This window comes from Eublepharis macularius, chromosome 13 (assembly GCF_028583425.1).
Source record: "Eublepharis macularius isolate TG4126 chromosome 13, MPM_Emac_v1.0, whole genome shotgun sequence".
NCBI lineage: Eukaryota > Metazoa > Chordata > Lepidosauria > Squamata > Eublepharidae > Eublepharis > Eublepharis macularius.
The window spans coordinates 52,047,691-52,073,826 of record NC_072802.1 but is presented as its reverse complement, the minus strand read 5'-3'; the positions used below and the strand labels follow the sequence as shown (position 1 = coordinate 52,073,826).

The following is a 26,136-nucleotide window of genomic DNA, read 5'->3' as shown; positions in this document are numbered from 1 at the left end:
CTTAGTATCCCCCCTACAATGACGTCATCTGTTTGTGCTTCTGGGTATCACACAAAGTGGGGGCCTGTGCATATCCTGCATGGGAAAGTCCACAAATTTGTTCTGCCATTGGTGGGGGGGGGGGCAGGGAATAGGCTACCTGTTGGGATGGAGTGGAGAGCGCTGCTATCAGTTTGGCAACGATTGGCTTCACTTTAGGATCACTCTTGTCCAAATGCTTGGCTAGAGACCCCATCAAAATGACCACGCTCTGCCTGACGGCATCGTAGCTGGCATCGTTCGGTGCGTTCTTCAGGAATTCTTCAAACACTGGTAACAGGGAGTTAACACTGTCCTGAAATTCAAGTAATTGTTAACCATGACCAGAAGAAAACCATTGAAGCTGGGCTGGGTAGTGGAGGTGGAGCCTTTAATCGAAAATTGTATCCAAAATCACAACACAGAAAGATTTTTTTTGCATTTATTTTTTAAAAAACGACTTGAGAGCTTGTAATTGTGGTAGTTGTTTTCTACACTGCTGGTTCTCACAACTGGGTGGGGGGAGAGATAAAAGTACCACCAGAAATAGAGGGTTATGGTGGCAGAATACCCGCTTTGCATAGAGAAGGTCCCAGTTTAAATCCTTGATATCTTCAGTTGAGAAGGTTAATAAATGTCTGGATTTTTCTCTGCCTGAGACAGTATGTGGGTTCTCTAGGAAACTTTGAATCGGAAAAATGTTCTGATTCAAATTTATATAATGTTAGCAATATTTAATGTTTGCAAAAGAAATACATCATGTACAAGCCTGGACCACATACAAGCACTGAGGTTTGTCTATGCTTCATATCCCACATTTAGCCCAACTAAATATGATTGATTTGCATCACAAAAGCCCTGACAATTATAGATAAACAGACTATATTTATATATGTGGGGTGGGAAAATTCCACAGGAAAAATACAGCATTGGAAAATTTTCCACTTTGGAAAAATCATCTATCCCACATCACTAGCCTGAGACCCTGGTAAATTGCTGCTAGCCTGAGTAGCCAATACTGAGATAGATGGACTAATGTTCAGATTTGGAGTAACGTGGCTTCATGTGTGTATGGGACCTTTATCAGGACATCCTGAATATCCACTCTCTCTTAACTACTTTTGCTGTGGGCTAAAAATGATCAGCAAAATCTCTTGCGATCTGGCAAGAAACATGTCAAGGTATCTCTCATTTTCAATTGCCTTAGGAAATGCAGTCACATCAGTTGCCTTCAGGCTACTCTCCAGCTGCAGTGTTTTGCTAAAATGTATATTCAGTTTTTTTGCCTCTTGAACCAAATCAAGTCATCACAATGGATCTCGTACCTCCTTTATAAGTTCCCTAGAGAAAAAGAGGCTTTATACAGGGCTTTAAAGTGTCCAAAGAGCTTTGCATACATTAATTGTCACAATCCTTAGGACCACCACCAACCCAGAAAGTAGATTCGTATTATCCCAACACCGCTGATGGGAATCTGAGGTTGAGACAAGAATGGCATACCTAAGGCAACCTAGCAAGGCTAAGATAAGACGAACCAGGGACTTCCCGATTCATAGCTCACTCTCCTCACCCACTACACTGTCCCATGCTTGGAAATGTATTTTCCAACCATACTTTTTAGACTTGGGTTTCAACATTATGCTTTGCTTCCTATTCTAATGCTAAACAACAGGTCAAATTCGACTTGCCTTGCCATGGGTATTGAGTGCCGAGAGGGCCGCATCCAGCATACACTTTCGGACCTCAGAACTGCGATCATTAAGGGCATCAGGTACGAAGAACTGGAAGAGGGGCTTCACCTGCGAGCTATCCAGATGCTGAGAAAGTTTGTTCAGAGCCAAGGCAATGCCACACCTGCCAGGATAACAGGCCAGTTATTACACTTTTTATCTTGCACTACAATGTTTTTTTAAACAAAAGAAAGCTTGGAACATTTCATTTAGACGAACGGTTGTTAGAATTTGAACAGCGAGTACCTAGCTTCCCACTGGTCTGGTGGAGATTCAGATATCACACGTCCAAGAGCATCCAAAACTGGAGGGGGCCTCTGATGATAGAGAAAGACACAGAATCTGTCAGGAAAACTTGTTCAGATGCCATGCAAGGTAGAAATGGGAGTTTTCGTCCTGCATGTGTTACATTATTTCTTGAGCCCCCCTCAAGACACCCCTCAAGACTCTGATATCCAACACTGAGCTATGATGACCAACAACATACAGAGATAAAACAATAAATTTACTGAAAAATGCAACATCAAATTACGCTAAGAAGCAAGATCGACACATTAAAGACCATTAAAAACTTTTGCTTTTTATAGCAGAAGTGATCTGCTACATGCTGCGGGCAACAGACACTATAAATAGAGCATATATACACTACAAAGAGTGCTGTGGGTAATATACACTATAAATAGCTTCCCATTCCTGAGAGCAAGTTGTGCTGCCATGCCAGGAGCAGGCAAGAGCAGGTCACAAAAAGCACATGTTGGACATCCAGAACTCAGCAGGTTGGCCACATACAGTTTGGTGGGCATAAACTACCTATTACTCACGGTCCTTCTAGATGAGGACAAAAATCCACATCTGTAATACTTAAGTTGAAACCAGTGGTTAGTACAGGCCAAGTAAAACATCAGACATTGCCACAGACATGTTCAGAAGGCAGCTTCCAATGTTCCAAACAAAGAGCGCAGGAAGTATCTCAAAAGAGTTGTGTTCCTTTTTCCCTAGCACAATCCACAGTGAAGATGAATAGATACAAATGTATGTGCACACACATCATCTTGACACAAGTAACTACCATATGAAACTCACTGTAATGGGGTGTGGGAAGGCAACTAAGTTTAGAGAGCTTTAAAGGGGGATTAGACAAAGTCCCAGAGGACACATCCATCGACAGTAATTAGGATGGCTAAATGGAACCTTGATGTTCAGAGGTAACACCTCTGAATGGAGGGGGCAGGAGGGGCTGTGGTTTTTGTTCTGCTTTACAAGCAGGAGGCCCCAGGTTCAATCCCCAGCATCTCCCGTTAAAAGGACCAGACGGTAGGTGATGTGAAAGAACTCTGCCTGAGACCGGACCGCCACTACCAGTCAGAGCAGAAAATACTGACCTTGATGGACCAATGGTCTGATTGAGTATAAAGCAGTTTCATGTGCATGCCAGTTACTGGGAGGCTTTGGCCTCTGTGCCCCTGCCGTGGGCATTCTGCAACACCCACTGTGAGAAACAGGATGCTGGCTGCAACTGGTCTGATTCAGCATGGCTCTTCTGATGTCTCTTTTCTGCCGTCAAATTTCAGTATCTCCCCGCCTACCCCCCTTCTCTCCTCCACCAAAAGATCTCTGGTCCTCTTGAACAGCTCCCTCTCGCTGCCCACCACGCATGAAGTTCTATTGTAGAACATCCTTGAGCTGCTACCTCTCACTTCGTTCCAATCTCACCCATCTCATGATCTAACCCACATTCCCCAAGGCAAACGAAGCTTAAATATTTGTAACTGCATCCGCTCGTATGCTTTTCTTGTCACTTCTGGTACTTCTCTGCCCTCCTTCGCTCTATTCATTCTTTCACAGTCCCAACATTTACAACAAAGCAGAGTCTTGACCTCTGTTTATTTTATTCCATAAAGTGACATATATCCTAAAGCTACAAATAATGTATATCACAGATTAGCAGAGGACCCGGTACATGCAGAAGAATTCCGTATCTGGGCTCCCAGGATCGGATACACCAAGTCGGAGGATGCAATCCCCACGGCCCCAGCCAATCAGTAACTAACATTCCAAGCAGTCTTGCACCCTCTTAGCTTCCCCAATTCCCCCATCCCAAAGGACTTACATAGAGTTTCTCCTGATAAATCTCCATCAGTCTGGTCATGACATCCCTTGTCTGGCTTCGATACTGCTCAACACCTTTGGAAAGCGCCTCAGCCCCCGCCTGCCGCACGGCTTCCTCATAGTGGATAACATCTTTAATCAGGACTGAGCAGATATCTGGCTGCAGCTCTAGTCCCATTGACTCCCAAAGCCTGGAGGTAAAAACGGAAATTGAAACAGACATTCCCCATCTTGCATTCACAGACAACAAAGAAAAATTTGGGATTCAGGGGAATATGTTTGAACTTAGTGTATGGGGAGGGGGAGCCACAACAGTGGCTCCGGCCACAGGTTTCTGCTTCCTGAAGATGAGCTTTTGTCAGATTACTCTATATAAGAACATAAGAAGAGCCCTGCCTGATGAGACCAGAGATCCATCTAGTCCAGCAACCTGTTTCACGCAGTGGCTCGCCAGTTATTATGGAAGGCCAACCACCTGGCACAGAGAAGCCAAGGCTTTGCCCCCGATGTTGCTGGCTAGCACAGGTATTTAGAAGATTTCTGCCTCTGAAACTGGAGGTTCGACACAGATTTCTAATCCTTACGACTGCCAAGATATGCTTGACAGAAATACCAGGTGAAGTCACACAAAGAAATGGCTGTCTAAGATTCCCAGTGGCTTGGGGCCTAACTTGCCCCTTCACCAGGACTCCCACAAGCAAAACAGATTATACAGGGTGGGGGGGTTGAGGTACATTTTCTTTATTTGGTTGATGCACAGAGGCCAAAGAATCCACGTTTGCTCACTGCAGGATGGCTATACACATGCACGCGACGCCAAGATACTCTAAAATGAAAAACAAGACAACAAATCGAAACTGCCTCAGACGGGTGCCATGCCGAAGCCATTGCAATCACGGTGAATGCTCACACATGGCGGTTTAAACTGTAAGTGCAAATAGGGCCATTGTAAAGTTTCATCATCAGAAGTGGGAGACGGAAAACCAAATTTTAAAAACTACTGGGTAAAATAAAGCATTTTAGAAAAATGCGTAGAGTTTCTCCATGCAGACAAGAAGGCCAAAGTACATAGGAGTGAGCCTCCCCACAGTTTAATGGTATAGCATGCCCTTTGCACACACACACCGTAATCCCTGGCAACTCATTATACAGTTATCTTAGGTAGCAGGTACTGGGAATGACCTTTCTCCGCCTGGGACCCTGGAGAACTGCTGCCACTCAGAGTGGGCGGAGGCTCTGATTCAGCCAAAGACAGGTTGGTGTGTTCAGAAGTCATGAATATGCTGCCTCAAGTCCCAGAGAAATGGCATCCCACCATATGGACTATCTGCCTCTGGAGGAGAACGGAGCATCCTTTTGGGAAAGGGAGAGGAAAAAAGGACTGCAAGTGATACTTCTCACCGTTCTGCCAACTTGCGAATTTCTTCTTCCTTGTCAAAGTTCACCACCCAGAGACGGCGCAAGAGGTTCAACCCATTCTTCTCATCACTATCTGGGGTTGGCAGTACCATCTGTAATTCCATCAATCCCTGAACAGAAATCAACCAGACAAATCAGTGCAAAGCCTACCTTCAGCTTCCCCACCCCTTGGTATCTCAAGACTTCAATCACAAGAATTGTCTGAAGAAAGCATAACTAGGATGTGGCTGAACTCTCCAGTGGTTGCAATTTGCAAGTTGTTCACCCATTGCTCTAAGACTAGGATCAGCTTCAGGTTCCTATGCATCATCCTTTTCTCTGCCTTTCTTACTGTAGTAGAAAGCCAGAATCATGGGATGCTGCACTGAATGCAAGGAAGCTTTGACAGGGATCAGATTCTGCAGCGTTTACAAGCAAGTAATGAAGGCAATAGCTCTCCCCTTTTTCATTCCACGGTATCTGGAATCCCCACTGATCCTAAACAAAGAACTTGAATTAAAAGAGAATTTAATATCCAAAGTCCTGACAGATGCTTCCATATTCATAATCCCCAGGGAGATTCATCTATCCCCTCTGATTGCTGTTTTCCATCAGCAGGTGAAGTCTTTTCTGTTTAATTTGGCACACACTCACTGACTGACTCTCTTTCTTGCTTGCTTTTAACTGCTGATTTTATACAGTTGTGTTGTTTTTTAAAGTTTACTTTAATATCTCTGTTTACTGCCTCAAGGGCCCTAATTCAATTTAAATAAATTCAGCATAAACTTCAACACACGAGGAAGAGCGGAGGATGGTCCAAGTGAGGAAGTGATTCCAACTGACCCGGAGAGCTGCATCGCGAACATTCATGCATGGAGACTGAAGGGCCTGGAGCAGTACGTCAATTTCCTCTTGCTCTGCATAGGCACAACCGACCTCGCCGCTACTGCTTGCGCACAACGCTGTCAGTGCATTTGAAGCCAAAACCTGACAAACATGAATGGATTTATAATGAATGGGAAAATTCACTTTCACATTGTGAAGATTTGTGTAGGTTACTTATATGCTGCCTTTTCCAGTCCAAGAACTGCCCAGAATAGAAATCAGACGAGTGTGCTAGCCCCAGCCACTTTCCTCAAAGCCATCACTCTGGCCAAGGAGAACTTGTCCGCTCCCCATCTGGCAAGAAGGCCAGTATATTCTCACTGTAAGAGCAGAGGTTCCACAAGGATCCTTGCATCGAGGAAATTCTAATCAATGGATCACGAACTACGTTAAGAGTGGGCAACTAGCCCCCTTGCCGAGTACGGACTATTTAAGATGGGCAGCTGATTCCCTCGTGGACTCATTGTAGAGATCCTTCCTTCCCCTGTTTAACAGAGATCTCTGAACTGGAATTATCGGACAAGTGCACAACCACTCAGAATAACCAGACCACTTATGCAGTAGAACTCGGACGCTCAGAATCTATGATCCTGAGGACTACTCTACCGTCCCAGACAGTGTCTGGAAAGGGTCAGTTCCATGATAAAGCTAGCATCATTTGGCAGGAAGGGCTTCACAGTTATAGAATGCTTGAGCTCAGGTATTACATAGAAATAGACAAGGAAAATCCAAAGGAGAGACTATGTAATACTAGGGTACAGAATTCCTACTGCTAACAATTTGAAAACATTAAGTAGGGACATGGGGGTGGGGGATAATTTCTCCAGTGGCCTGTGTTTGCCCCATGGCTACCAGTTGGCCATGCCTGCACTAGAATAACAGGCCAACTCACCTGTAATCGTGGAGAGCCAGTTCCAATCACTTTGGTCAGAAGTAGCAGCATGTCCATACGAGGCAGTAATTCAGGACCATTCTGACAGGTTACCGGAAACAGGGCAAGAAAAGGAAGCATAAAACAGTTGCCATTAAAGTGCATTCACTTTATTATTGAGAGGAGCAGTACAACCCAGAGGGAACAGTTAGCTCACAATCAAAGTTACGTCCTACTCTGCACAGGGGTTGGGACCATTAAGGATTGAAGCACTACTGCACTGCCCTTTATAAGCAAAAAAAGAAAAGGAAAAAAAGAAAGAGGGAAGAAAGAACTTCCTGGGGCTTAAGGAAGGGGGGGTCAAAAAGATGGGAAAGAATTTAAAAGTGCTGTAGTAGGCATGACTGTTAGTAACTTGGGAAGAAGGAGACCAGGGACCACCATGGTGCTGTGGCAGGCCTGGGATCAGCTCTCAGACTAAGAGACAAGATGGGGAAAAGTGCAAACACAGGTTTCACATTCTAGATTTTCTTGCCCAGTTTTTGCATACTATTGGTTTATGATGTACTATTTTTTAAAACTAGTTTCTGCTTAACATTAATTTATTATCATTGTATTTTAAAAGACTCAGAGCCTGTGGAAATGAGCAGGTAAAATACTTTTGAACAATTTGGAAAAGAGAAACATGGCAAACTCTAACCTCGTCCACCAGCAAACTCTGGTTATTCGTAGATGACCTGAGTTGCGCATGTACTGTAATGGTCTGCAGAACCTTGACCAGGAGTTCTTCCTTCTCTTCACTGTCATTGGGAGTTTCAAGCAGCACCATTTTTAGGAGAGGAAAAACTAAGGAAAATGCTGGAGCTGATAATGGAACAGGCCCTACGGCAAGCAGAAGAAAACCAAGAGATGTCAGTCAGTAAAGCTGCTCCACGCATGCCATGGACAGGCACAACGCTTTGGCCTGTTGCATTAGAATACTGGGCAAGAACACAGTTGTAACTGAGCCTCCTCCCTACTAAGCTAGTTGGTTTTAAGTAGGGGGATCACTTAAAACAAGGGGAGGGACCATGGTTCACTTGACTCTGCAGGCAGAAGGCCCTAGGCTCAATCTCTGCCTTCTTCAAATAAAAGATCCCTGGAGCAGGAGCTGGGAAAGACCTTTTTCTAGCTCACAAGGAATGTGGACCATTGCGCCACCTCAAGACAGTACTGCCTCAATCTGCTGCAGTTGTAGACAAGGCCAAAATTATGTCTGTAAATGATTTGGGGGCTTTACTAGCAAATGCAGGACCTTTCCTTTTGCTCCAGTGGCAAGCAAGCAAATTAGAAGTTTAAAAAGGCCAAGAAAATTGCAGCAAAAGTACTACAGATCAAAGAATCAGAGAGCTGCCTCACCTGCCTCCCCCTTGCTCATCCGGCCAGGGACAGTGTTTGCATGCAGCAAGTTAACAACTCTCTGAACAGCAGTGGGCAGGTCTTCCTGACACCAGGAGTCATCCAAATCGCATTCTGGCTTCATCATGCGCAGAGTCACATGACTTACTAAGGTTCCTGTAAAAAGGGGAGAACAAGCAGATTTCTGCACTGGGCTCACTGCAAAGGTAATTTCCAGAAAAAGACAAGACGCCTCTCAAAAAGAAGAGGATCAGGAAGCTGCATGAATATAGAACACGACGTGTGATGCAGTACATTCAGCTGAAGCTCCATATCCAGCTCTCATTTAAAACGGGGTGGCCTTTATTCTTGGGGGCCAGAACTTAGAAAAGGAGGAAGACAAGAGATCTCCCCATGGAAGGGACCAGCTGAAACTAAAATTACATGGCAGTTAGAACTGTGGGACTCCCTTGCCACCAGCAGAGGACTTATCCAAAACACTGGCTCAGCCCTGCCTACAGAGCAAGCCTCCCCCAGGAAAAAACACTGTTCATGGGTTGAATCTGTATCACAGGCAGCCACTTTTTTGTCCTACAAAGAAATAATGTCCACCACAAACGTGGCATGCATGTGTGTACTGGAGGCAAGGTGGGTCACTTGGTAAGGTTTCAGTCTCTGTCCCTTTACCCCAACAAACATACATGCAGAGCATCACCGCGAAAATTAGTCCCGCTTAGGGTTGCCAGACAAACCCTGGGAGACTGGGGAGGGCAGGACTTACCCAAATGGTGTCCACCGATGTAGTAATGTCACTTCCAGTTACACAGCCAGAAGTGACACTGCAGCATCGATGGATGCCGTTTTGCTCCCATTTTTCTCCCACTGCCCTATGGAGTGATGGTGGGGACAGAGGCGATTGGCAGGAGTTTGCCGCAACAAGCAGTTTGGCCTGCCCAGTCATGTTCTATATGCAGGAAGAGGAGGGGAAAGGACGTTCTCCTTTTCTAGCTCTGCTGCAGAACAAATGAGGCTGGTCTTTTAGACCTTCCTCAGATTACAGAAAGGCCCCTGTTAAAAACTTGCTGTCAAATAGAGCCCAACTCAAGTTTTTTATTCTAACAGAAAATCTGTAGACAATATTGATTTCTTAATTACTGTTAGCAATATGCCCTGCTGGCTTTTCATTGTGATGTTCTATTGGGTTTTATTTTATGCAAGCCATTTTAAGCCTCTCGGAAAAATCCATGCAAAGGTTTAATAAAATCTAAACATTATCAACACTAACCAAAAGTCTTCAAATGAGCAGGCATCACGCAAGACGCTAAAGAAAGGAAAGGAGTCTTAATCCGTGGAGCAGCCAATGGGGATTTTAAGAGAGGCAGGAAGGAGCCAACAAGAGCAGGGATGTATTGAGAGAGACCAGGTGGGTTCCTCTTTAGAACAGCATCTAAAAGACCCAACATGGATTCCAATTCATCATCAAGCTGCAAGAAGACATGGAAGAGGTTACTTTCAAAACAATCTAAAAAGAAAGCCACCGTGTTTTGAAGGAGAACATACAAACAAATGTATTCCTCTATGTTGGCAGAGCAAGCATAGAACAAACCATCAAAGAGTCCTGTGGCACCTTAAAGACTAATGAAGTCATCTGTTTTGTACATTTTTATCCTTCCCTGCCTTCCTCCAAGGAGCTCAAAGAAGCATACATGTTTCTTCCGTCTTTGTTTTATTCTCACAACCTATCTGGTGAGGAAGGCTATACTGAGAGCATAACAAGTCTCCAAATGATCCCATGAGCTTCACAGCAGAGTAAGAATTAGAAACTGACTTTCCCAGATCCAACTTATTGTTATGTGTGCTTTTGTGAACCACAATCCACTTCTTCAGATGCACGAACTGTTGTATTCAGGTAGCAGAAACATATACAAATGAAACACTGCACACATCTGATGAAAAGTGGACTGACTCACAAAAGCTTTTTCCACCCCCCATGTTCAATAGAACTCACAGCAAGACTCTCTTCTGCTTTAGCTGCATCAGGCCAACTCAGGTGCTACCTACCCCTCTTTCCTGCAGCTCCAAACGAAGCAGAAGGGCTGACTATATTGGCTGACTGCTCTGACCACAAGCCCTATTATACAGTCTTGTCTATTTTTTAAAAAATGTGGGGGGATGTCTCTCTTCAAAAACAAACAATTCTACCCTTTCTTCACAGCTCTGCTCACTACTGCTCAAGCATCCCAGGCCCCTACAAATCAAACCAGAAGAAACCAGTAAGATTTTCGCCAATAAGTAGCTGCTACTTACACAGAAAATAAAGGTATGAAGGAGGTAGTGGCAACAGCCAGCAGCACACATGGGAAATGGGAGGAGAAACCCACTTTAACAACCTGGGTACCAAGGCTAAACATTTAGTCATCAGTGAGAGCAACTGGGTGCTCATCTGTGTTTTGGCATCCCTGTCTCTATCCAAAACTGCCTGCCCACTCTAGCATGGTCAAGAAAGAGAACCCGGGAAAGGGCTACATGCAGATTCCTTCTATGGAATCCCTCAAGGACAGGAAGTCAGTTTCATCCCCACCTTAAGGAGATCACCAAGGGCTTCTCCTGACTCTTTATTTCGCCCAACAAAACCTGGGGACACTGTTGCAATGAGGGCAGAACCTGCTCTTCAAGCTGACTGGGGCAGAGTAGGGTGTACGACATGTCTGTTAACAAATCAGATACCACAATCCCCAGATACCTTTGCAATACATAGACCTTTTTGCACATATCCTACCAATATCCAACTGGGTGCCAGGTTCACCCCAACTCTGTCCCCACGTACCTCTTTCAATTGCTTCCTTATGCGAGATTCCTTTTCAAGCTGGGCATTCAGCATCTCCTTCTGTTTGCTTGTTAGCTGGACCTCTTCCTTAATTCCTTTTTTCTTCTTAATTTCCTACAGACCAGCCATGTATTTTGTTAAGGAGTGGCATTACTTCAAAGGAAGCACCTTCAGTAACTTAAACCTTGTGAATAAGCATGACACACACAAGAGGACCAACAAAGACAAGCTTAAGGTAGCGGGAGCAAAATGCTTGTTCTAGACGACCAATTAATTTTGAGTAGCCTGATGTAATCAGCCTTAGAGTCTCCCCTTGCAGTAGAAGCAGAGCCACTGATTGGAATTAACTCTGGAATGGAGGAAGGGGAGGCTGAACTCAAGAAGTACTAAAGGTAATGCAGGAAAAGCCAGGATGTACAACCACCTAATAATGAATAAACTAATGCATCAGATTAAAGCAGCTACGAATAGGGTGCAATTTGGATTTGGTTAAAAATATCACATTTTATCTGATTCGGTAAATTTTTTATAACCGAACTTAAAAGGAACTACTGAATCAGATTTGGTAATATTGAATTTAAGTTTACCAAATTTATTTGGTAAAATTCAGTAAACTTCAGAAATCACAGCTGGGCTGTTCCTTGTTGTTCCTTTGCTAAGGAACAGCAAATAAACACTGCTTACCGCCTTTTTTAACCAGATGGGAGGGGGAGAAGGGAGGGAGGGGGGAGGGAGGGGGGAGTGAGTGGCCAATCCTTGCAGGAGCTCTTCTTCTCTGGCCAGTGGAATTCTGTGGAAGGAGAGTGCTTTTTACACTGCCATGCTAGGAATTATATTAGGCAGGCTTGCCTCAGAGCAGCCTCCATTTTGCTCTGGCTTGGAGATTAAAAGACACTGTCTGCTTGCTGCTGCTGGCTATCTCTGTGGTCCAGGACTCTGGTGTTCTTTGAACTGCGATGGGATCTTGACCTGGAGTGAGTGGATTCCTGCTACTGCCTGCTGAGACCTGCTGCACCTGGAGGACTTCTGCTACTACTTGGTTTGAGAGTTGCTAGACTTCCTGGAATTTTGCTCTTTTGGCGGGGAGGGGGTTGGCCTGGTGTTTGGGAGGGACAGGGTTGGTAGGGGAGGGAAAAGGTTTTTTTACTTTGCATTTTAAAAAACTGCTTATTTGCTGTGTGGGGAGTTCTTTGATTGGGCTTTTGTGGGGGCGTGCACTTTGGTTTGAAGTTACTGATATTTACTGTTCATTTTTCTGCTTGTTATTCGGGGGTGGTATTTTTTGTTTTATCCTATTGTGGGTGCTTAACAGTTCCAGTTAAGTTTTATTAAACTGACCTCTCTTTTTGCTGGTTGTTCTTGTGGGGGGCGGGCTGTTTTCCCATTGTTGGTGCCTGGGGTGCTTTTTCTTTATAGCGTTCACTGTTTTTTGCTTGATGTTTTCTGTTGCCGTAAGTTTGGTTTGGTGTTCAATTGTTGTTGGTTTACGGCTGCTGTTCTTCTGCATGGGGTGTTTGCTGGGGTGCATGGTTCAGTTTAGCTTAAATTACCTAGTGCCATTTGGGTGTACTTTCCCCTGCAAATTTGGTGGATTTTGCTTGCAAAGTGCCAGCCCCAGCCCCTAGATAGCCCCCATAGTTTTCCCCATAGAGAATAATGGAGATTGGAGGTAGCTGGGGGTACCTTCTTGGGGGGGGGGCATAAAGTGCCTCCCCGGGCGTCCAATCTCCCTGAAACTTGGGAGGGGGTCTTTAGAGGACAGTGAGGAATAGGTCCCCTGCATATTTGGTGAAATTTGGTTAAAAAATGACCCCCCTCTACCAGACATCAGATATACCCAAACTGAGTTTTTTATAGAAAACAACGGCCAAATTTAACCGAATTACTGAACCAAACTGGAGAATGAATTCGGTATTCGGTGGATACTGAATTTTTTTTCCAGTTCAGTATTACAGAATCCAAATTTACCAAATGTTTTTCTTGTGCACACCCCTAGCTACAAAGTCTGGCAAATGTGGAGACCTTTTTTACCACCGGTACCCATTCCTGAAACACATTAATGAACACTACCTGATCACATTTCCACCTGCACCTTCCCAAGAGCTCCGAACCTGTTTATTGTTCATATAATCATGGCATCTTGGAAACCACTGCATTCTATTGTTCTTTGACTCCAGTTTTACCTTTTTTGTTTGTCTTTACGTTCCTCAAAATATTTATTCTTTTCACAGAGATAATACACAAAGCAACCAAAAGTCAGCGCTGAACTTTGGAAAAGGAAGACACAAGCTTTGAAGACCACCTATACCACTGGTTAGCCTTTCCAACATTTGTTTTTAAAAATCACATTCGCCTCCAAGGAAGTTAAGGTGGCCTATGAGGAATTCTTCCCAGGTTGATACTTGTGAAGTAGGTCATGGTTGAGAGAGGGTGACTGGCTCAAGGCCACCTACTGAGTTCAGAAGGTATATGAACCCAGTTCTCTCTACAGCAGTATGTTGTCTACAACCCCACAATGGCACTCCATCAACTTCTGCAGCATGTAAGGTCTCACTCACCTCCTTCAGCTCCAGCTCTATGATCTGTTCCTTGAAAGAATAAGCCTTGTTTTCCCGTTTCATGTTGGCCTTCTTCAGGCTGTCTTGCTGTGCACTGAAACAGAAAAGTACTGAGAAGCATCAGTCATGGGAACAATTCCAAGAAATCAATTCAGTTATATTCACTCATCTACCCACCCCCTTAATAACATGGGAAACACTTGACAATGTGGCTACTCTGAACACCCAAAAAAGCTAAGCATTCATTTCTCACCTTTGCAAGATGGATTTGTCATAAAGCTCCCCTTCAGGGGTTTTCATGATGGCAAACTCCTCTAGTGTCACCTGACCCAGAGCAGGGTTTTCAAGCGAGGTGGAAATGGTGCTGATCACTTGAGGGAGCACTCTGCCAGGAGAGAGGACGGAGAGCATGCCCACTGCGTTCAGAGATGACTGTCAAATAAAACAGACAGATAAAAAAAATCACAATGACATATTGCAGCACCATTTAATAGTCTCACAGTACCCAGGATTGTGTGTACCCTTATAGTAAAAAAATTACAGTTCCGCAAAGTAACGTACAAGGAGTTACATATTTTTCTCCCTTATGTAAATCTGCATCTAGACATTTCTTATTTTGCCAAATACGCTTACAGATTAAAGCAGTCTTCATAATTTATTCCAGTTTTGGTGGCCTTGGGGTACTGATGGAGCTATAGAGAGCATTTGCCCCCAGCCCCACTCACTGGCTTTCCAGTGCACCAGGCACTACTACACATTTATGACTCTGATTTTCCAAGTCAAAATCTATCTACTGGAATGCAGCAGCCTCACAATAGCTATCATTTGGGGCAGACCGACACCTTGGCATGGCACACACTTTGCATACATGAAGTTCACAGACTCAGGACTGAAGTGTTGGAGCATGTTTCGCTAGGTAATTGACCTAGAGGGAGCAACGGTCTCGCTCATCCCAAGACAGCTTCATAGTGTCTCAGCCAACCCATTCCCAAACGTGCTCATCCAAGGATGTTCTTGAAAACCATTCCTGAAGAATTAAACTGGTAGTTACCTTATGCATGGGCCTTTGAGAGATGATTCTGTCAAAAATGTGTTCTAGATGTTTGGCGATGAAATCGACAGGGTCAAGCTTCATCTTGATCAGGAGGGCTGGCCAGAGGCCAGATTGCCCTGCCACTGGAGGCAAGAAAGCAAAAATGACTTACTAAGGCCCAACTGCATACCCATCCTAGCCCCCGAGAAGAACTAAGCCCGCACCCAATGGCCACCTCCCCTCAACTCACCTAAGGAAGGGTGATTGCTTATAAGCAGCATTTCCAAGGCCAGATTTTCCTTTTCCTGAGGATCTGCATCCAGCCCTGCCACACAGGAGACCACGCACAACATTTCCTGAAGGACTCGAGGGGGGATGTATGTTCTCCCCTGTTCAGACAGTTCTCCAGACTCTGTCACTAATGCCTCGATGGGAAGCACCTGGGGGAGAACAAGTGCTGACTCAAGACCTTATAATAGAGAACAATGCTAGAACCACGGCTAATGGAGCGTATGGGCTGTGGGGTGGTGGTGGAAATATAATTTCTACACATGGGGCACCTAGATTGCTTGAGTTCAGAAAAAGATGTAACAGGATCCTGGCAGGAATGAAAAATACAATGCAGTAGAAGGCAGAAGTTGAGCCAGTACAGGTTAGACTACTGAACTAAGACTCTGCCATGAATCTCACTGCTGATCTTATGCTAGTCACACACATTCTATCTCCGTCTGACCTACTTCACAGGGTTGTTGAGAAGATAAAATGGGGAGCTCTTTGGAGGAAATAAATTAAGAAATGACTTGTAGCAGCCTTAAACAATTAAGGGACTTGACCAAAGAGTGATTTACGAGGTCGCGGAGAATACTGTACAATGAACAGATATTAAGAGAATCAGGATACTGAACAATACATTGCAACACTCAGCTTTTGGTCACACTTACCAGATGATTCAGTCTTTAGGATAAGCTGAAGAACAATTCTAAAACAGAACTGTACAACAGTAAAATGTAGGCGTTTCTTCTGGGGACAAATTTCTGCCTTCAAGAGGACAGCGGTCTTTAAAAACTCTTGGTTAGTGCTATTTACATTCTTTTGCCTTTCCCCCATCACACTCACATTTCTTTTTGTTTTCTGGCATCACCTCCCCATACACACACTGAAAACCTATCTGCTCCTCAGAAGATTTCTAAGAAGGCAAAATTAAACTGCATTTTGCATTTTTAACTTCAAATTTAGCAATTTTATTGCTAATTTCTTTCTCATTTTAGACTTTTACACATGGTTAGCTTTTACTAATTTGATGAAATATTCCTTAGCACTCTGAACTGTCCAATAATTAAAGAAACTGTAGCCAATTAACTGATTAAGCCTACTAAAATGTGCATGTACATAAAGTAAACTGGTTTTCTAAAAAAAGAAAGTAGTCAGCTTTTAGACATGTGTGATGAGAGGGCTCGTAAGTGGGGAAAGACCCATTTGGCAGTGATGGGGAGGGGACCCCCAGCCCCGCTCTGCTCAGGTCTCCCCAAAGCCTGGAACTGGCCCTGTAGATACATGTATCATAGCAGCTCATAAAAGATAATCCCTCCTGAGAGGGAGCGGAAACGAATGCAACTTCTAAAACAGAGCCTGCTTTTTACTGTTTAAGTAAAGATTTCTATTATAAATAATCTACTGTCTGATTATTCGATGGCAAATCCATTCATGTAACTCACTGATCAATTCTTGGGTTAGGACCTCAATAGGGTCATAGGGCCCCATTTTCTGGGTTGCAAGCCCCCCATACCTGTTGCTGCTGCTTTTCGAAAAGGCTTGCTGCTAGTGCACACATTTAGAGAGCAAGGCATGTATATGCATGTTGCGAAGGATAGCGAGGCGAGGTCGCTCACCAATGGAGACAATTCCCCCAGAGGTCAGATGCTTGGCTTGTTCTGACTGCAGTACACCTTTGATACTTGGCTTATACTTCCTTTTCCCAGCTCTCTCCCAGCTTTTCCCAGCTGAGAAGGTTGTGGGCCCTGAAATCAGCAAGGCCATAACTCTGGCTCCCTCTCTTCCTGTCATGTGACTATGATCCCAAGCTCTTGCAATGGGTCTCATGCTGCCTGTGATTTCACTGGCAACCCTGAAGATCACTGATCTGATTGACTAAACACTGAAGCCCTATTAACACTCTATTGCCACTTTCAATTAACTGGCTCGTCCTGCAGAGCAAGATCAAGAAGCTGGAGTAGCACTGAACCTCCAGAAAGACTGGAGAACATTCACCTTATGAGAACTGAGAACTGCCTTCAGCTCGTCTAAGAGCCCATAAGCCAATCTGAATCCTCTGGGCAAAGCCAATAGTTTTCTCACAGTCTGTTGGGCAAGCCTTCGGACGCACCATGGCCGGCTGAGAAGGACCGCAGTCAGAGCTTTGTGATACTGCCTGAAAGGAGAAAGAGGTAGAAAGGGGGCATGGCAAATAGCCAACAGAACAGCCAAGCGAATGCCGTCACTTCAAAAACTCAGTTCAAAGCTGTAGCGCCTGGGCTCACCATGCCCCCCTAAAATTCCTCCTCTCCTCTGCACCAAAGGTAAAAAAGATTCTGCCATCCACATTCAAGGGTGCTAGCAGCTGGGATGATGGTTCAGACAAGAAGAGAGCTCTTATCACTTCCTGAAAAGGTTGCGGTAATCAACCCAAAGTCTGCCCATTCTGACTGTATATAACAAGCCTGGACAGTTAGTGGAATGACCTGTGTGTGGTCTCCACTACACCTATAGACTATGAACCACATGAGGGGAAGAACTCCCCTTGTTTCCCACTGGAATAAAGCCAATGGGATGCCTAAGCGACAGGTTTCAAGTGATTTATAAAAAAAGCTCCCAGCCACTGTTCTTTGTCTTGTTCAGTTTGATTTACTCCTGTGCTATTCTGACCAGGGAGGAGACTTGACCCTCCATGGCCAACACTGGCACTAGTTATTATTTTGAATTGCTAGAAAATGTATCCAGTTAGATGACTGGTTATATTATTGCTTCCTTCTTGCCTTTGTGGATTTCTGTCTACATTCTTTACGGCTTCTCAATTAGATCTGTACTGATTTCACCACCACCCATCCCCCTCCTTTTTTTTTTTTATCCAAACAAAGTAAGCTGGGCCAGCAGATCCAGAACTAGCCCAAGAACTGATATACTGCATTGTTTGTAAATCTGTAAGCTACCCTGGGCCCCACTGGAGATAAGAGTAAAAATACTTAATCCCTTTCCGTGGACTGAAGGAAAAGCAAACCAAGCTATACATACTGGACTTTATCACCAGGCAGCCGTTGCTCGTGGTCCAAAAGGAGGCGCTCAGTCAACTGTAGGATGGTACACATAGCTGCAAGAAAAACACCACCACAGAATGGTGAGAGTCTGGCCTCATCTGGTTCATCACGGACAAGGTTACGTGCATACCATGATTCCACAGGACCACAGATTCTGCCTTCCTAAGGATTTAAATCTTTCATGTTGCCTTTTTAAAATTTAAATGAGCAAGTTTCAGCTTGCTTTTTTTAAAAAAGGGAAAGTTTCTAGCCAACAGTTGCTGAGCATCACACAAGGGAAGCAATGCCTCCTCTTGGAAAAGTTAATATTTTAAGAAGTTCAACAGTATGGCTCTTCAAGGAGGCAGAGGTCTTTTTTCTTTTTGGTTTAGGTGTGCAACGTGCAAATGAAAACTCATGTGTGGGCCAGGCTGAAGCTGACCTAGACGAGCGTGCAACTTTGCACACAGTGCAAAAGCTTATGATTAACAAGTGTTTTAAACTAAAGGAAAATGGGCATCTCAATCCACTGTATAGGTATCCTTGAAACAAAGGGCTAGAGAGATCCAGATCTTCCATGCCCAAACACTTTGCCAGACCACCACCTCATCTCAATTACAGTGAGCTCCAAGTGGAGGAAAATGCAGGTGTAGCATCCCCATGTCAGCTATGTGGAACAGCTTATCAAGCAGCAAAAGCAAATTTGAGGGTAACCTCTGAAATTGTACAACTCACCTTCCTCCGATGCAGATTGCAGGAACTTCTCAGAAGTGAAAACCTGCTTTTTCTCATCCAGAATCAGCTGCCAGAAGCTGTTCAGCTTGTTTTCTGAAAAGCAAAGCAAAGGAGACTGTTGTGTGAGCAAGACAAGCACAGACTCCTTGCAAGGATCTCTTACAGAACAGGATTCTCTTGTCAACTGGGGCATTTTCTACAATTCCACATTAAAGCTGAAATCTTTTAGCAACTAAGATTACTAAAGATCACTAAAACAAGCCCCTTCCCTTATTGGCCTAATTTAAATAGGTTGCAGAACTCTGCTTTTCTTGTTGTGAAATGTGCGTTACCTTGGTACAGAATTATTTCACAGAGCTCAGTATTCACACCCAACCGTAGCTTAACAGTTCAAACAAAAAGGTCTCAAAGTGTTTCCTTAGGCATTCCAATTTAGACTTTTATAAAGTCTCCAAGGGGAACTCATTGTACTGCTCTAGAGCAAGCAAGCCTATCTCCACTCATTTGCTATGAATGGCAGATTGCCGAGTCATTGTTAAGAGGATGCTTGTGAACAAAGTTCATGAAGGAATTCTGGACCAATGCAGATGTAATGCTCCAGATGTAATGTTCCCTCCCCTCTGGTTAACACTATTTTATATGGATCTGTGTTTAATATCAGCATTTCATTTTACAATATAAAATTGACCTACTGTTGCTGAAGAAATAAATAATAGTGGCTTTGTATTTTATTCTGCAAAATGAAGTATCTGAATAAAGTTCACCCAGCTTAACACATTCAGAATCTGTCTGTATGCCTACTGATGCATTTGTATTTTCCAAATCTGAGTGGGCAGCCCTGTACTCTAGTCTGAGAGTTTACCCCTTTGCCTTTTCAACAAAACTCTTTGTGTGCAGTTTAAATGAAAATTCTGAAGCCTTTATCAAAGCTTTGGTTAAGAGTGAATCCTAGTTAGCACTAACTATGCTTAATGGAAAGGCCAACACAATTTTAACTTTGTTTAACATTATGGGGGAGGGCGGAATGATTTTTTTCAGCAATGATTTTATTATGGCATCGCTCAGCAATACGCAGTAGAATTAGAAAGCTTATTTGTCATTTCATATTACATATGACATAAAAATGCATGAAGTTTGTACTATTGCTTGTTTAAAAATGTTTTTTAAGAACAGCAGCATAATATCAGAAAGGAAAAGTAAACCAGGATATTAAAAGACCATAGTAACCAAGAAGGTATAAGTACTCACAAAACCCATTTGGAATGCCTAAATAAAAGAAGCAAAACTTCATAGACGAAGGCATTCCAGACCTCCAGGGCGATATTTTTTAAGTGTCCTGCTATGTAGGGAGGCTAATCTGACTTCCCTGTGAGACAGAATGTGAATCAGTGCCTCTCCCACCACTTGCAAATTACAGGTAGTGTCAAATGGGAATGGGCACCCAGAATATTTAGGGCTTGATGATAAGCTAAAACCAGCATCTTGAATTTGGCTGGGAAATATGTAAGATAACAGCGCAATTGCTTTAGCGCAGATGCAGTCAACTGAAAACAAGTTAATCTCTGCCAATTATTCCCAAGCAATCCCCCCTTAATCAAAAGGAAACTGGCCCTATTAAAAATGAAAAACATTTCAGGCCTTCAGGGATATGCTGAAAATCTTACCGATTTGCACATCAGCCGCAGAGAGCCGGCAGATCAGCAAAGCTGCCGCAACACCTTCCGTTACTAGGGGAACCTGAGTGCTTTGCGTTGCTGCTTTTTCAACTGTCTGGATCAACACTGGCAGCAAGTCTATTCCCTGAAAAAGTACATTTCCTGCAGGGGGTGAGAAGGAGGAAAGCAGCACATCAGGGATCCTTTCTTGAGAACTGCATTGAAATAGGATGTTAAAAAGAACCAGAAAGGTCCATTACTGTAATGGGGCTGAATATCCCAGAGACAATCTCTACACAGTCTTTGGATTGCTCTCAAGTCAGTGATTTCCAAACTGTTTTCTAAGTCTGTGGAACGCGGAAACAGTCTAGGTAGGATGCAGAGTTTCATAACAATTACTAAGCATTTGCTCTTCCTCAGTCCCAGTAATATTACAGCAACTTTTTATTTATTATCTTTGTATTTTACGGTTTCCACAGGAGTAAAATTTATGCTTAACAGTATTATTACAATTTTCAACTACTACTGGAATTATTGCTTTTGTTTGTGCTTTAAAGCTAAAGCAATAAAATTGCTCTCAACAATACTACTGAATTTTTTAAATGTCTTTAAAACCTACCACAGCTGATATATATTTACAGGCATTCTGTTATGATATTTAAACTTCTTCCTCACAAAAAGTGTGGGGTTTGTTTTGGACCCAGTTTCTTTGGCAGAGCAACTGGTGGGACATAAAACATAAAACGTTGAGAACTACCGTTTTAGGGAATTCTGGAGTTTCTTTGCAGCTTATTAGAAGTTCACCAAGGAGAAAATCAGTAACAGCAGACTAGAAAGACAGCAACACTATTCCTTGAAACGTGTAGCCATGGAAGACTGGGTAAACTCTGGATTATACCCTCAGCTGATGCAGGGCAACAGCAAAGCAGGAACATAAATCTTACCTTTGAAAGATGACAACATGCACTGGAGATAGGCATGTCTCACAGCTGAAGTAGAGGTTTTAAGGCTGAAGGCTTTCTTGAACCACTCAATCAGCTTTTTGGGCACCTCAGTGGTGAATCGGGTACACCAGAGAGCAAGGACAGAGATGGCATGCACCAGGGTACCTTCATGGACTGAGAAAAGAGGGGGGGGGGACCAGAAGATGATTGGGGATCCATTCAGAAGCAAAGAACAAACCATATCAAACCACAGTCTGATGTTTGTTTCACAAACAAGTCTTGGAAGTCTTAGTCCTGTGCCTTCTCTCCCCCCTCTGATTATGTACAGCTCAGAGAATGACGACTCCTTCCCAGTTCCCAATCACAATTTGTTGAGATGTTTGAATCAGAGGAATTGAGAAGCTGTGACTTCTTCTTTTGGCTACAGGCTAGGATTCCAAACCATGGTTCAAATACTGGGTGTAAGCAAGAGAAAAAGCCTCCATTTGTTGTTTCTTCTTATCTGGGGCATCATCACAAGTTGTGGATTGTTGGGAACCAGGGAGACTTCAACTGTCAAGCCACACACAAGAGGAGGGGAAAAGTACATGAGCCCGAAGACTTCCAAGCCTCATTCTCACGACAAACATACCATGATCTGTTAGTTACATCATCTTCCTGTTATGAATCTGTTTTTAACAAAATGACTTTTCCTCATTCAAATCCATTGTTTATGGGGTTTTAGTATATTTGAGAGCTGCTCTGACTGCTGGTTTTCAGTCAAATTTTAGGATTATACATTTTAAGAACGAAAGAAAAACAAAGAGATGCTTACCTTCCTGCTGTAGATAGGGGATGAAAAGTTCTGCCACAGTTGCGCTTAAAGCTTGGTTGGATGGACCGGAAACTGCATGATGGCTACAACTGCCAATCCCTAAAAGCAAGAAAACTTCCTAGATTAGAGTTACCTTTCTCTTTTTATTTGTAGTGACACGTTATGCTGGCAGCAGAGTTCAGAAAGACCATGAGCACCCACTACTTACCAGAGTTGGCAGCACTGGGCTAAACAGACCAACGAGCAGATGTGCTGAATGGCAACTTTATAGGTATTGAAACGTTTCCTACTTTATAGTATCAAGTGCCTATCACTGGTTTCCAAGAAGATCTAAGAGACGCATGCAAGTGCTGCCTGCTGTGTTTGGTTCCACTGCCAGCGCATGAGCAGCAACACTTGCCATAAACCTTCTATTACTAGCTTTGAATGTCAAATTTTGAGAGATTTTGAAACCACGCAAAAACACATTTTTTTCTGGAAAAAACGGAAATTTGGCAGAAATTTGAAATATATGCAATACTTTCCTATCAAAACTAAACTACTTTTATTGATCTAACAACATAAAATGCATCACTTATAACTTAGTTAATATAAAATTGCACCATTTGGCCTATTTAAGGAATTTAAAAGCATAAATATCTTTATTTTCTATAATAAAAATTGCAATTATACCCAGTGCTTGAGAAAGAGTTGCCAACTCTGCACCCTGTGCTACCAGAGCACACGTATCTTTAATTTTTGCCATCTGAGAAGTACAAAAAAATAAAAGTTGAAGGTAAAAAATTTTGCAATAATCAAAAGTGTATTTCTTAGAAAAACTCTCTCACAGAGTCATAATCTTTAGGACTACTAGCATGCATGGCTATTAGTCTAAATTTTATAACACTGATAACCTTGAAAACTCTTTAATAAGGTATTACCATTAAAGACGTTATGGCATATCAATTGATGTCAAAATTATTCACATTTAAACAAAAAAAATCTCAAATGCTGTAAATGTATACAGCATAAGCAGGGCTTTTTTCTGGGAAAAGAGGTGGTGGAACTCAGAGGGTTGCCCTCGGAGAAAATGGTCACATGGCTGGTGGCCCCGCCTCCTGATCTCCAGACAGAGGGGAGTTTAGACCATTTTCAAGAGGTTCCGGAACTCCGTTCCACCACATTCCTGCTGAAAAAAAAGCCCTGCGTGTAAGAGCTCCCTAACATTTTCTGATTTTTCCTCTGGAAATGTTTTAAAAACTCTCAGACTTTTTCATGCTGTGCATTTGGAATGAGTGAAATGCTTCATAAGACAAGGGGTTTTTTCTCATTAGAAAAGAAAAAAAGGTTAACAGAAAGTTTTTTTCTAGTGTACCCCTCAAATTTCCCAGTTTTTCTACTGATGTGTTTGCAAGATCCCTCTCCACAATCACAGAAATTAAAAGCGCATTAATCAAATAAAAGCCTGGTTTCACAGCTTGTCTCAGAGAACATTTACAAGCTCTGATTACTGGGAGATCCAGAGCACTTGCACAGAATTTTTACCTGAGAGCACACTGATCTTCTGGGCCACAACCGTCAGCTTTCCTTCGGCACCTGTCAACAAATTTACAAACTTCTACTTCAATATGACACAGAAACAGAACAAGTGAAATCTTGTATGCTAAAATGGATGTAACATTTTGGAGAAGAAATAATATTTCAACAGTGGGAAAATTTCGGGACAAAGGGCATAAAATTTACGGCAAGCCAAACACTTGGATAAGAAATATGTAGGGTCAGTTGGAAGTGTAAGGAAGCAGATGGTTCTTTCATATGTGGTGGACATGTACAAAAAATTTTTAAAAAGTGGAAAGATACACACTGAGATTCAGAAGATTTTAAAAATTAATTCTGCCATGAAACCCCAGACTATGTTGTTGGGAATAATACCAGATAATGTTGACAGAACACTACATGAACTATTTCAGTATTTGCTGACAGTGGCAAGAGCGCTAAATGGAAAGGAGAATGCCCAACCAGGGAAATCTGGAAGGACAAAATGTCAGAATATGCAATGATGGCAAAATTTAAAAATTACATAAATAAAAAGCCAATTAAAGAATTTGAAGAGAAACGGGGAAAATATTTCGCTTATAATGGATAAAATTTATAAGACGCCTTAGTCCTGTAAATTTGAAAATTACTGCATATTGATATATTTTATAATTTGATTGTAAGATAATTAGTTATATTAAGACAATTGGTAGAATAGACTGTATAATATTGAAATATTGGCAAAAAGTCAACATTGTTATTGTTAAGTAAAGTAAAGATAAATATAGCGGGAATAAGGGTTTTTTTATTTTTTTAAGATTAGGAGTAGAAATAGGTCAGAATCTTCAATAGTACTTTTTCTTAATACTCTTAAAGGCTATGACAATTCAGTTACAATAAGTAATAAGCACTATTATTGTTAATAATGGTCTTTTTTCTTATTATTACTAAAATAACGAGTAGAAATAAGTTTGAATGTTGCATGTGTTATTTATTTGGAAAAATATATACTAAATAGGCTTAATTATTATTCCAATCACTATTCTAGTATCTAGAAAGGTTATGATTTTTGTATCCTATATTTTAAAAATCCTTGTAGCACACAGTTTTATATTTGCCTTGCTTGTTCCCTTTTTCTCCCCTTTTCTGTATTCCCTTTTTGATTTATTAAAAAAAATTTAAAAAACAAATACTATGTGAGAATCACAGATTCAGATTCCTGTTTGCAGGGAGTTTTTATATGTGGAGGAGCATTCCACAATGCAATCCTTCACCCACATTCTAAACCAGTGCAGTCCATTCTACCACCTCATTCCCCTGAACTTATGAATCAGGCCTAAAAAGGGAAGGGGTATGCAGGAAATGCCTGAACTAAATACAATCAGGAAAAGGGAGCCACTGCAAGGAATGATATAGGATAAAAACATTATTGTATTTACTTCATTTATAGCCCACTTTGTTTGCTGAAAATCAAGGCAGATTAGAAAATATAAAATAATCAGAGAGCAGAGAGTTTGAATTAGCAGTGCAGCTGGACTAGGATTACAGAATTGAACAACAACGAAAAAAAACTGTTTAAGGCATATTAGAAAAAGTGAGTAAGAAATGTGGAAGACAACGCAGTTAAGAGGGAGATACATATGAAAAACATTGCAACAGACTACAAACCTACCTTAGATGTCTTCCTATGCTGTTCCATTATACTAAAGTTCTAATCCCTTTTTAACAATGCACTCCCATAAACCTGCCTTTTGCTCATTCTGCAGAATGACAGAAGCATGGCTGTCTCCACAAAGCAGAAGCCACCACAGAGACTGCACTTGAACAGGCAGCTGCTGATCTCACCCACTGACAGGGTGGCATCTGCAAAAGGTTTTGTTCACATGGCCAAAAAGCGAATAATATTACACCTCCAGCCCTCCCCATCACTTGATCAACACACACACTCCAGACCCAAAGTGACCCACAACAAGAAATCAGGCGCCCTACAAGAGAGGTCTCCTACATAGCAAGGCGGCATGCAGGTGCCGCCAACCATAAGAAATATAGTAACAATCAACTCCACAAGGTTAAAACCTTGCTCCCAAGAAAGAACTACTCACCACCCAAGATGGCAAACAGGTGCCTCCCGAGTGACTCCACCGTTGATGGGTCGCTACATTGCCGTGCCAAATTCTTTAACGCAACTATAGCCTCATCCATCAGCTGAGAACTGTTGGATTTCAACTGGCCTAAAATCAAGCACAGAAACAACAAACCTTGCAAAAAGAATGTACTCAGATTTCTTCTGTGAAAGAGAAGTGGGGGAATGGGAGAGAAGACCTTAAATGGGACACCTGTAGCCTAGTTCATCTTCTAAAAAACATTAAGGGCTGCT

General features: G+C 42.6%; 1 protein-coding gene across 1 annotated transcript in view; it reads right to left on the bottom strand.

The window, feature by feature from the left end:
- The window catches only part of GCN1 (GCN1 activator of EIF2AK4), a 64,400-nt gene that overhangs the window by 26,231 nt on the left and 12,033 nt on the right, over window positions 1-26,136 (bottom strand). Inside the window, exons 11-33 of the mRNA XM_054996069.1 lie at window positions 25,862-25,990; window positions 23,769-23,819; window positions 22,245-22,343; window positions 21,431-21,604; window positions 20,496-20,648; window positions 18,832-18,924; window positions 18,095-18,170; window positions 17,075-17,234; window positions 15,057-15,246; window positions 14,825-14,949; window positions 14,027-14,205; window positions 13,774-13,867; window positions 11,216-11,329; window positions 9,674-9,872; window positions 8,410-8,565; window positions 7,712-7,893; window positions 7,033-7,113; window positions 6,099-6,242; window positions 5,259-5,386; window positions 3,859-4,048; window positions 1,995-2,065; window positions 1,707-1,872; window positions 140-334 (exon numbers count right to left, since the gene is read on the bottom strand). Of these exons, the coding sequence (XP_054852044.1) occupies window positions 140-334; window positions 1,707-1,872; window positions 1,995-2,065; window positions 3,859-4,048; window positions 5,259-5,386; window positions 6,099-6,242; window positions 7,033-7,113; window positions 7,712-7,893; window positions 8,410-8,565; window positions 9,674-9,872; window positions 11,216-11,329; window positions 13,774-13,867; window positions 14,027-14,205; window positions 14,825-14,949; window positions 15,057-15,246; window positions 17,075-17,234; window positions 18,095-18,170; window positions 18,832-18,924; window positions 20,496-20,648; window positions 21,431-21,604; window positions 22,245-22,343; window positions 23,769-23,819; window positions 25,862-25,990 (3,149 nt within the window). The remainder of the gene's footprint in view (window positions 1-139; window positions 335-1,706; window positions 1,873-1,994; window positions 2,066-3,858; window positions 4,049-5,258; window positions 5,387-6,098; window positions 6,243-7,032; window positions 7,114-7,711; window positions 7,894-8,409; window positions 8,566-9,673; window positions 9,873-11,215; window positions 11,330-13,773; window positions 13,868-14,026; window positions 14,206-14,824; window positions 14,950-15,056; window positions 15,247-17,074; window positions 17,235-18,094; window positions 18,171-18,831; window positions 18,925-20,495; window positions 20,649-21,430; window positions 21,605-22,244; window positions 22,344-23,768; window positions 23,820-25,861; window positions 25,991-26,136) is intronic.